Below are 12,812 nucleotides of genomic sequence, written 5' to 3' on the forward strand. Positions count from 1 at the left end.
GCGCCCCAGTATCAGCTCGAATTGTCGAGGTCCCAGTGGTCTGTGAACGGCTGGATCACTTAGCGTTGCGTAGAGATGTCGCTTTATTGTGTGTCTTCTACCGCATCTATCACGGGGAGTGTTCCGAAGAGCTGTTTCACCTGCTTCCTGCCGCCGAATTCCACCTTCGTACGACACGCCACAAATTAAGATATCATCCCCACCATCTGGATGTGTGGCGGTTTTCAAGCAGCTATCTTCCACGTACTACAAAGCTGTGGAATGAGCTTCTTTGTGTGGTGTTTCCGGGACGATACCACATGGGTACCTTCAAAAAAAGTTTGAAATCTTTGCAATATTTCAATATTTAAGTGTAACAAACATTTTAAAAGAGTATTTATTCACAATAGATACATCAATCCTGTAAATTAATGAGTGTATTATCCAAATATTTATAAAAGTGAAGTTTTTAATCTAATTAAATTAACGCAACAAAACTAGATAACAGAAATTTCGAGGGATTGCCAATTCCGCGGTAATCTGGAGAAGCCAAAGCCAATCTGGCTTTAAAGAAGATGGGTGTCATATAAACTTCAAGTTTATATTCGTAAATATTATTACACTCCAGTAAATATTATTACACTCCTCTGGTGCACTCCAGTACAGCTCACACCGTTTGACCACATGCAACACAGACCTACTCAAAATGTCGGAGATCCAGTGCTCTGCGGACAGCTAGATCTCTTTGTGTTGTGTAGAGATGTCGCTGTAATGTGTCTTCTACCACAATTATCACAGGAAGTGTTCCTAAGAGCTGTTTTCCGAATTCCACTCTGGCACGACACACCACATGATGTGCGGTGTCCGCTACAGTGTCGTTTTAAAGGAACTTTATTCTGTGGAATGAACTTCCTTGTGTGGTATTTCCAGGACAATATGACTTGGCCTTTGATGATTTACCTTAAAAAAAGTGTTAACTTTTGTAAAAGGCTGGCAACACTCCTGTGGTGTTTCATGAGAAAGTAGGTAGTGGTAATCACTTCCATAAAAAAAAATTGCATCATTGCTGTACTGCTCCAAGCCATAATTGCAGTTTCTATCGAGTAAACAGATTAAATTCACAATATTCATTTGCTGAAAATCTTGAAAAGATTGCTGAGAAGATGTAGTAAACTCAATTGATTTTTTAATTTAAATGTCAATGTCTTATGCTATTGATAGCAATAATAGTAGATATTATATATAAATTCTTTATTTATTTTTACGACAATTGTGTCACATAACATGAAAGGGTCATATGAGTATGTGGGAGGGTCACATGAGAGTAAGTGATGATTACCACCACACACACTCTTGCAAAACCCGAAAAATCACAGCATATAGCCAGTGTTTAGCCCTCAAGGAAAACACACATGTGGCTGTAAAAAGCATACCTGGCCGGAGACTGTCACAAAGCAAAAGACATTGGAGAGACCTGGAGTGAACTCAAGAGAGATGATTTTCAATTTGATAAGTGCAAGAAAGTTCATTGTGAACTCATGTGGATTTATTTTCCAAATGTTGGTATTTAGGTACATGTTACTCAAAGAAAAAAAGAATATTGATACAATTTATATTGCAGACTCAAATTAAAAGTATAGAAAATATCCTGGGTGGTGAGTTTGTGAATAGCATAAAAATTTGCATGAAAAGTAGCAACAACTACTTCAACTCTTAAACCAAGTATGTGTCACTCTTGACTTTAGGTGGAATAACACAAATCTACTTCACATGGTATCCTGGGAGGCGATTGCTCTGCTGAATGTCAATGGCGAAACCAAAAAATGCATCAAATTTTTATTCCAGTCTCAGGTTCATACAGGTAGATAGGTACACAGAGGTTTAATTGCTTGAAACAAGTAAAACACATCTCAAACATGTAGAAGCATTAAAAGATTTGATAACAAAACAAAAAATAAACATTTCACCAAATATGGGAACACCAATTATGGGAATAAATTACCTAGTCCTGTAATTAATTGTATGAGTTGTATAGTTATTAGCTTTGGCCTTGTCCGATTGATCCTTGGAGGCAATTCAAAAATTATGTCACACATAAAGGGGAAGGGAGGGGGTTGTCAAAGTGTGACAAGGGGCGGGAAGGGGTTCCAAATTTAAAATAATTTCGGAACAATACTGTTTTGATATCATAAAATTCTAAATGTAAATTTGCAAAATATGTGACATCACATTAGTTAGGGGTTCTCACACATGTCAACAGCTATGACAAGGACAGTGAAGAAGTCAAAAAATCATGTGTTGTAATTTATGGATGGCCCTTTGTAGCAACAGCTAGAAATTAATATCGAAGTAGCGTGATAATTATGCCTGCTCTTTTGTATATACATATGTACATGCACACTCACGCCTTGTTCCCGTCGGGGTAGGCAGAGACATAGAATGCCATTTGCTTCTATCCTTTAAACCTCACGCGCTTCCTCTACATTCATAACTCTTTTCATACATGCTCGGCGGTTCCGGGTGCTTTGGACCTCACCTTTTCTCAAAACATTCATCCCCAATTTGGTCGATGAATGTTCTGAGAGGTCTCCGCGACCGACTTGCCCACACACACTTGCCTTATACATTTGATGCGTCATTCTTTCTTAACTCATTCGCTCCATGTGTCCAAACCATTTCAGCTTTCCGTTTTCAATTCTTGTCACAACATCCTCTTTCAAACCACAGCCCGCTCATATTACCACATTCCGAATTCTATCAGCCAGTCATAGTGATCGCATCTTAACTGATTTAATTCTGCTTTTATGCTTCTTCTGCCATACCCAACTCTCACTTCCATACATTAATGTGGCGACAAGCTCTCTTTTGTGCTTTAGCATTTTATTTTTGGGCAGGCTATTATTATATTAAAAGGTCTTTCAATGTTAATATACAGTACTACTCTTTTCCTCTCTACTATTCACAGACACTCAAACCAAACTACTTTAAACATAGCCAACCAACTCATGAACTATTTTTTTAGTTATTGGTAATCAACAGTGTAATTAATGTTAATAAACAATAATATAAAACATAATTCTTAAGGCAATTATAGATTACTTATATCATAATTTTTAACATGATACTGTATTTAGGGTTCTTGCTACTCTATCTTCTCTATCTTCATAATATATACATTGAACATGTATTTTACTGAGAAAATCTTATCAGACCAACTCAAACTGTGCAATCATGTTTGACTAAACACTCAACTCTTAATAAAGCTAGAGCTGTTTCAACTTATGTGCACCATTTCTATACATTTACTAGCCTTTCCCGCCAGCTTAGCTGTGCGAATTTTAAAAGGATATAAAACAAATTTTATTCATCTTATTACAAATACAAAAATCAAAATCATCATCAAGGTTTAACCATTTAGGATAAATTTCGCATCAAATGGTGATAGTTTCATGTTGATATGATCAGTGGTTTAGGTGTGAAAGAGCCTCAAACAAAGACCATTTTCATTATATATATATATGAAATAATTCAGCACTTACCTTAGATCTCTGGCATCCCTTTTTAGAATTATTGTCTTGGTTTGATTCATCATCACACTTCTTTTTCACATTTGTCTTTACACATGATTTGTCCCTGTCACTACAATCACTACCACTTTTGTTTGTATTTTTATTAGAGTTCTTTTGTGTTGAATTTTTATTAGGTATTGACTTCTTTACAGCCTTTAATGGCAAGTCATCTTCACTTGAAGAATCCGTTGAACATTTACTGCATGATTCTGAACTTGAACTGCTCTCAGATAACTTTTTTTTCGTCTTCTCTTTCTGGTTTTGATTTTTGGATATTGATTCATTCTTCTTACTGCTTGTGTTGGGCTTAATAGCTTTTTTTGGTGTTACCTTTCTTGGTATAGCTGCAATTTTCAGTTTTAAGCCTGTTTCACTTGATGTGACTGAGAAGTGTGGTTTCCGAGTGTTTGGTTCTTTGTTGCTTGTGCACTCCCAATCACTGCCTGAGGTGTCACTTGAACTTGTCTGAAATTTATATTTTTTTATAATTACTATTATGATATATATGCAATTAAAATATTGAAATAATAACAATTTTAAACATTATTATAAGGATATTTTAGAGGCAATGACATGCTCCCCATATTTATTATGGGAAGCATGTCATTGTATCAATAAAGACTGAGAAAATTACCATAATTTTTGCTATAATCTCTCTCTGGTATTAACATGGCATAGAATGATAAATCATTAATTAATAAAACAATATTTGTGTCAGTCATCTAAAGATATAAGTAGCATAGTGTTTTGATTTAGATTGCCTTTGAATGCTTGATAAAATCATTATTAGTATTAAATCTGATTTTCAACTCCGTTCCAAACGTTTCAACCATCAATTGATATTTTAACCAACCATTAATTGAAAGACTCAAGATTTTCTTTGCCTCCTTTCCTATGCACTTGACTTTAATTTGCCTTTCTTACTTGGTAAGACATATTAATATAGATTTAAGCATGCAATAATTTAAAATAGCATATTTTTTAATAACACTGATCAATAATTGAATAATAAACAAACCTCAGATTCACTATTTGAAACAGAATCTCCACTTGAATCTTGAGTTTTAGGCACCTCTGTGCCCATTTTCTGAAATATCACCAAATTTATATTTATAGAGTTCACAATATATGGGATATTAATCAAATTATAGTAGTCATCAAACATTGTGTTTAAATAAAATTATATTAATTTTAGATTTTAACATTTATAAGGTGGGTATATTGATATAATCATATGATCATAATGTAGATATAATGCTCAAATCAAGTGAAAATGTAACAATTAATGATCTACTCACTACAATATTGGTCAAGGGACTCCAGAGTAAAATACGGCGTATATTATCTTCATGGCAAAACAAAAGTCGGTTTCTCAAATCGAGGTCCACTGAAAAATCAGTTCACATATTATATTCATAAGCTACACAAATATTTTGCGGTCAGTTTCACAAAATACGCAGTCAAGATATTTTAAGGTTTAGCAATTGGTCGAATGACAGATCTGACGACACCAGTAAGACCAGTTTTTCATAACGCTATCAGAATTCTTCAGCTGAACAAGTCATCACTCTGATTTATGAAAATCTATTTTAATGATTAAAGAGATTTACAGTTTTATAAAACACTCCGAAATTACACATTTTAACGGCTCTTAACGACATTCGCGCCAATTAGCTACGTTTACAATTTATACTCTATTGACGATTCTGTTAGTTTTCATAGCCATCTCCGATTACACCGAAAAGCACGCCTCTTGGAACATAATAAAAGCCAATTTACCATTCGCGAAATAAACTGAAAAGCAACTTATAAGATGTTATTACGAATTACATAATTAAATGAGATGTAGATGCTCGCTTGACTTATCCTCCATGTTTACAAATCATTCATGTTTCATTTAGAAAATGTACGTATTTTTTGTACCGCTTCGCAGTACTCAGTGCTGCCATCATCGAATTTGATTTATTTTCAATAATGTCCAACCTACACTTCAACGTTCATCAACGGCGGTCTCAATTTGAGAACACAGCATCGTTAGAGTAATTGTGTGCTGTGCACAGCACAGCATAGAGACTCATGTGAGTTGATTAAAATTACCGAAAATTCCGCAGTTAAATAACTTTACTGCAACATTTAACAGTTGAAGGTCAAGTTAATGTCGAATTGACCATTCTAGCGTGGTTCTAGCAATGAACAAGCTTGAGTAAGACAATAAATACGCGTTGAAACTTAAATACTTAGTATGTATGTAAATACTGCGTGAATCAGAAAGGGTATAACATCCCTTCAATGCTACGTCATATCCAATAGTATTGTGACGTTAAAGTTTTAATAAATAAAAATAAAAGTCCCTACAAAATAAAAATATTATTTCACCATTTCTTTTCTTAGACAACCCCAACTTTAAAAGAGACCGTCATTATTAGGCGGAGCCGTTCTTTGTAAACTAAATAAGGTAACCTACCCACGGACGTAAGGATATACCATAAACATAAAAAAAGTGTACAAGTACATACCATCCTTCTTATTTGTCTCCTGCGCAGCTTTTAAACACTCCTGGAGTTTTCATGTTTAGGTACATAACTAGGTATCTAGTTATTTCATCACTAGTACCTACAAAACAGCCCAAGTACATCACACATGATACTGGTAGAACGTGCCTTCCTTCCCTTTCAATACATAATCATACGAAATCACTGCAATCGTCACTGCAAATAATATAACGCCACGAACTGACAGGCACAACTACAGGAAGAGAACTAAAGTCTAAGAATTAAGATTACTGATTTTGGTGAATATGTAAATATCCCTTGAAATTGGGATTATTTTTAAGGTTTATACACATAGAGCCTAGACCAAACAAACACAAGAGCGAATAATACATAGGCATGAACGTTTATGCCCTTCATTACAATAACTAACTTCCTATTACTGCGTAACAAATAAATAAAATATGGGAACTACATAACATGTCATAGTTTCACGCCTGTATTCCTGAAGGGTTAGGCAGAGGTGTATTTTTTCCACCCACGGTTCACCCAACATGATTAATTCACACGAAATAGGGGGCAGGCCTCCACATTTCTAAAGTTTGGGCTGCTATTGAGAAATTTCTTACCAAAAACCCAATAACTATTTTTGCAAAGCCTGGGAAAGGAATACCTGCCTGCCTATTATTAATACGAGGACGGTCAGAGATATCTATTTTTGAATAAATTTATCAGTGAAGAATAATTTCTTGATAGGAGCCTTTTAGAATTTTCATAATTGGGTAATACATTTTTTATGTTAAGAAGGGACGAGACGAGCTGGACGTTCAACGGATGGTAATTGATACGACTGCCTTTAACAATGCAGTCCCGCTCGAGAATTATGAAAAACCCACAAATACTGAGCGGAACTACAATTGCGCTCGTCACCTTGAGACATAAGATGTTAGGTCTCATTTGCCCAGTAATTACTCTACTGCACCTTTCAGACTGAAACAGAATAGTTCTTACTCACTTCACGGCAGAAAAAGAGGCCCTTGAGGTACTGTGTCTGTGAAAATTTGGAATTATTTTCAACTACATCCGACATTGGAGTGCTTAGCTAATAATTTATCAAAAATATAAAATAATTTCATTTGCAACATAATAAGATCCTTAATAAAAAATGGTGCAGTGTGAATATGCCTTTAGAGCTGTCAGTATTTAAAAAAGATGCATGCAAGATTGTGATTGGGTGATGTCTTTCAATCACAGAGCAGTAAATATCGTCAATCGTGATTCAAAGCACAATTCAAAGAGTATTACGCAGTCAGGCCGATCTTTTTTAACCTAAATGCATAACATAACATAGTTTAAAATTAGAGTGGTTTATTGGGTAACACATGAATAAAGTAAACACAAAATTGGAATGATTTTAATAACAGCTAAAGAAAATGCACATACAAAATAACTTCGTCTTGATAACAAAATGAGAACGTAATTTGCCTCACAGCTGCAACGATTAGTAAACATTTAACTATTATTTGAACTATCCGCGCTCCAGAAGCAATGTTTGCCACATTTTTTACCCAATATAGAAGGGAATATTAAAAATATTGCTTTACTTTTACTTACGCGTTTGGCACTACAAGTCAACAGATTGGGATAGGATGCGTTCCTTTTTTGCATCCTACCCTTGGGGCAGGGTTTGTTTCCCTTCGGATGATCCTAGTGCCTGCGCCGTTGCAGTAGCCGATGTGATACTGCAGGGCATGGATATTTTTATACCAAGCTCTGTAGTACCGATCGGTGGCAGATCACAGCCCTGGTTCGATGGGTCAGTTAAAGCAGCATCTGAATGCAAAAAACAGGCGTATCGAACTTGGGTTGCGGCGCTGGGCTCAAAGGATCCGAACTGCAAAGTTGTGCCTCCAGATTTTTTAAGCGGCAAATCGCATGTGCGAAATCGAAGCACGTCGACAAAATTGGCGAGCAGCTTTCCAGTTACCCGACCGGAACACGCAAGTTCTGGTCGTTGTCACATGAGGAATGACACCCTGGCCCATACGGCAAAAGAGAAAGCCGATCTCCTGTGCACTCTTTTTGCCTCCAACTTGACTCTTGACGACAACGGAAAAACACCGTCGACCATCCCGCTGTGTCAGAGCTCCATGCCTGAAGTACAGTTCCGACAGAAAACTATTAGGCGAGCTCTGTTTTCGTTGGACGTCAGGAAGTCGAGCGGGCCGAATGGCATTTCTCCAATCGTGCTTAGAACGTGTGCCCCTGACTTGACACCGGTGCTAACGTGTTTATTCCGGCACTCTTATTCAAAAGGCGTAGTCCCTGATTCATGGAAGTCAGCCCTTGTCCATCCGATCCCAAAAAAAGGAGACAGTTCGGATCCGGCAAACTACAGGCCTATTGCTATTACCTCCCTACTCTCCAAAATCATGGAGAGCATAATTAACCGCTAGCTCTTGGTATACCTTGAGTGTCACCAGTTGATCAACGACCGGCAGTACGGCTTTCGCCATGGTCGGTCGACTGGCGATCTTCTGGTATACCTAACACATAGATGGGCGACGGCTATCGAAAGCAAGGGGGAAGGCCTGGCAGTTAGCCTGGATATAGCGAAGGCCTTTGATCGTATATGGCACAAGGCGCTCCTTGCAAATGTTCCATAATTTGGGCTTCCCGACAGCTTATGCAAGTGGACCTTCAGCTTCCTCACTGGGCGCAGCATACAGGTCGTTGTCGACGGTTATTGCTCGAATCCCAAGCCCGTGATCGCTGGAGTGCCCCAAGGCTGTGTGCTATCTCCCACGCTGTTTGTTCTATATATATCAATGATATGTGCAGACTATGCAGACGACAGCACTGGTGATGCCGTATACACGGGCCATGCAGGTCTCTCACGGGAAAAAGACCAGTGCCGGGAGAAACTTGTGTCTTCTATCGAGTCCTCTCTCGAGAAGGTCGCGGAATGGGGTAAATTGAACCTTGTCCAATTTAACCCCACAAGACTCAAGTTTGCGCGTTTACCACTAAAAAACCCCATTTGCCGTATCACCGCTCTTCGAGAACACTTCCCTTAAAGCCTCGCCTAGTATTGGAATACTGGGTCTCGAAATCTCGAGCGATTGCCAATTCCGTGGCCATCTTGGAGGGCAAAGCCAAATTGGCTTCGAAGAAACTGGGCGCCATAAATAGAGCACGGCAATACTTCAAGCCGGCCCACATTCTAGCGCTCTACTAAGCGCAGGTCCGGCCTCACATGGAGTATTGCTGTCATCTCTGGTCTGGCGCACCCCAGTATCAGCTCGATCTATTTGACCGCGTGCAACGCAGAGCAGCTCGAATTGTCGGGGACCTAGCGCTCTGTGAACGGCTGGATCACTTGGCGTTGCGTAGAGACGTCGCTTCATTGTGTGTCTTCTACCGCATTTATCACGGGGAGTGTTCCGAAGAGCTTTTCAACCTGATTCCTGCCGCCGAATTTCACCTTCGCACGACACGCCACAAATTACGATATCATCCCCACCATTTGGATGTGTGGCGGTCCACCACAGTGCGGTTTTCAAGGAGCTTTCTTCCTCGTACTACGAAGCTGTGGAATGAGCTTCCTTGTGCGGTGTTTCCGGGACGATACGATATGGGTACCTTCAAGAAAAGCGCGTACACCTTCCTTAAAGGCCGGCAATGCTCTTGTGACTCCTCTGGTGTTGCAAGAGAGTGTGGGTGGTGATCACTTAACACCAGGTGACCCGTACGCTCGTTTGTCCTCCTATTCCATGAAAACAAAAAACGTACACAGTGGTTACTGAATTTAACGACGTACAGTGAGATTGTCTTACAAGCATGTCTTTGATTAACAAAAAGCGTAGCTAAATATAAAGGAACTCCTCAATTAAAAACACAAAATTTAGAGTATTTCACTTTATTAATAATAATATGCCTAAGGCTCTGTAGGTTGGCTCTTAGGAAGGAATACCTAAATACACAGAACATAACGGTTCTATAACTAAGGCTGATGTTCGCTGTTACTTCCTGTATCAGCGGGCTTTAATCGTAACATATATACACCTCACAACGTGTGTTTCACTCATAGACTTAAAGTATAGATACAGTTCTACTAGCGTAGAACTAGTAGCGTAGACTAACAACACGTGTTATATTAGTCAGAAACTCCTTGGAGTTTTATAATGCTTAAAACTAAATTGTCAATCGGTGTTTTAGCAAAGACCTTTATCATGAATTTTGTTGATTAAAACCATAATTTTCTAAAGGTTTTATCTTATTTATAAAATTAATCAACAAAATCAAATTTCAGGAACTAAAATGGAAAGATTCCTACTCCCAGAAACGTTCGACATTGATCCATCTTCAAGTTTTGCTACAAAAGAATGGGAACATTGGAAACGAACTCTTGAAATTTTTTGGCGCTTGGGGGCAAGGAAGAAAATGAAGAGATAAGACTTCCAATTTTAACTAATAATGTATCTGCCGCGATCTTCTCATTTATAAGTCAATGTACTACATACGAAGCAACCATGGCCACACTTAAAATATACGTTAAGCTACGGAATTAAATTTATACTAGACACTTGTTTGCGACTAGAAAGCAGCTAAACGAAGAAAATGTCAATGCATAGAAAGAGTAGGAAGACGAATTGCCCAGCTTCCAACGCTATCTGCGAAATTTGTGACATAAAGGGTCATCTCGCTAAAGTATGCCGTAGAAAGAAATATAGCACTTCTCCTTCTGCTGTTTTAGCGTTTCGAGACAGAAGCGACAATAGTTCAGCCTGTAGTATCTAGTAGTATAAGAAATGACATCAAAAAGAATTCTAAAGGAATCAATTTTGAGAAAATAAATGCCTTTTATGCCTTTTTATGCCTTAAGCAGCACCTCCAATTTCTATAAAGAAAGCAAGTGTAACAGCCTTTATTAAAGGGATTCGTGCTCAAGTATTGATTGATATCGGTAGCTCCATTTATCGCTATTGATAATTATTTCTTCAAATTGTTGTCTTTAAAAAAATGTATTGCAGTCAAACTTAAACTTAACTTACTTGGTCAAACTTACGTCTCTGTGAAAATCGGAGAACATAACTATGATAAATTCAATTTGCTCAGTGTAAAAAAAATATGTGCTGATTTTATTATTAGACATGATATTCTTAACGAACATTCTTCACTTGACGAATCTAAGATGATGAGGATCTGTCTCTCTGTACATCTTGGAGAGCTCAAGTTCTCATAACAAAGAATTTTAATCACAAGAAACATTTTGCAATAGATTATTTCACCATTAATAGATATACCCCATTTAGATGCAAACCCATTACAAATAATTGAGGAATTGGTCTAACAAATTACTACATATCACATTTTCAGTGCAGTTGATTTACAGACCGCTTATCATCAAGTGCCAATTTTGACTAAAGAACGTCATTGTACAGCTTTCAAAGCCTTACGAAATTCACATTAATTTCCGCGAATTCTAGTCTAGATCTCTTGTTTTCAAGAAACCATAGATTGGGTTATTTTAAACGAGCAACTTAAATGGATATACGGTATTTAGATGATATCACTGTATGTGGGAAAACTCAGGAAGAACATAATGAAAATCTGCATAAATTTATGGCATCAGCTTAATGATACGATCTGACTTTAAATAAGGAAAAGAGTAAAAATTCTTAGAACTCAATAAATATTTTCGGATACATTGTGAAAAATCAGGTATTCAAGCCAGTCAGTGATCGCTTACGTTTACTACTGAGACTACTTCCACCAACAGATTTACGGTACTCTTAAAAGAGCAATAGGCATGAAGATGGCACTCTTTGGAAAACAATTCAGCTAGCACTTCGCTCGACTAAAAAACCAATAGAAAATTGGGAGCAAGTACTTCCTCAAGCGCTCAAGCGTTACACTCTATTCGATCTTTGTTGCTTGCACGGCCACTCATTGTTCGCCGCACGAAGGGATGTTTAATCACTCCAGAAGATCGACGAATGGAGTATCCATACCAACTTGGTTGACAGAATCAGAACAAGTGCTAATACGTAAATTTAATCGCGTCAATATCAACCAATCGTTGAGGAAGTGAAAATAACTGCACGTGAATCCGGATTACTCCTATGTTCACCTTGCTTATCGGCAATCAGCGGTCTCGAATCGTCATTTAGCTCTATTAGGGCAGGCAGGACAGTCAAATTATTCAAGAAACACCTGATACATTAAATGAATCGACGCAATGCAGTAAGGTTTACTTTCAATTACTATCAATACAGAAGAGGTTGCTAGATATCGCATCTTTTTTATCATTTTTGAGTGGAGAAATATCCAAATCTGTACAAATTATTTAAGTTTTCTTTAGTGTTAATTCCGCCAATATTTGTCTTTAAAACAATTCGACACGTGTTTCGCCTCTACACGAAAAACACGTGTCGTGGCGAAACACGTGTCGAATTGTTTTAAAGACAAATATTGGCGGAATTAACACTAAAGAAAACTTAAATAATTTGTATAATTATGGATTTCCGCAAAATAACGCTTAATTCAATAAATTATCCAAATCTGTAACATTTACAATAGGATTATGATAACTAAAGTAAGATACGAAATGTTTGAATTCTATTTTTTCAATATTTTTTGCAAAAACTGGTAATATCAATGGTAGTTCCCCCTTTTATTGTTGGATCATTCTCATCATTATCATTTCCAGTCCAAATTTGTCCTTAAGGAAGGTTAATAATGTTTCAGCTTCAGGTTACGAGAAATTCGCATT

General features: G+C 37.4%; 2 protein-coding genes across 4 annotated transcripts in view; one reads left to right on the top strand and one right to left on the bottom strand.

The window, feature by feature from the left end:
• LOC126966829 (uncharacterized) overlaps window positions 1-5,481 on the bottom strand; it is a 93,134-nt gene extending 87,653 nt beyond the window's left edge. For 2 of the 3 annotated variants that reach the window (XM_050811084.1, XM_050811082.1), the window contains exons 1-4: window positions 5,328-5,481; window positions 4,847-4,935; window positions 4,567-4,635; window positions 3,519-4,013 (exon numbers count right to left, since the gene is read on the bottom strand). In XM_050811084.1, coding sequence (XP_050667041.1) covers window positions 3,519-4,013; window positions 4,567-4,632 — 561 coding nt within the window. In that variant the 5' untranslated portion in view covers window positions 4,633-4,635; window positions 4,847-4,935; window positions 5,328-5,481. The remainder of the gene's footprint in view (window positions 1-3,518; window positions 4,014-4,566; window positions 4,636-4,846; window positions 4,936-5,327) is intronic. The other variant, XM_050811083.1, reaches the window with a different exon arrangement.
• LOC126966874 (tRNA-uridine aminocarboxypropyltransferase 2) overlaps window positions 1-12,812 on the top strand; it is a 42,892-nt gene that overhangs the window by 26,585 nt on the left and 3,495 nt on the right. The window lies entirely within an intron of this gene.

The sequence above is a fragment of the Leptidea sinapis genome, chromosome 11 (genome assembly GCF_905404315.1).
Source record: "Leptidea sinapis chromosome 11, ilLepSina1.1, whole genome shotgun sequence".
Taxonomy (NCBI): Eukaryota; Metazoa; Arthropoda; class Insecta; order Lepidoptera; family Pieridae; genus Leptidea; species Leptidea sinapis.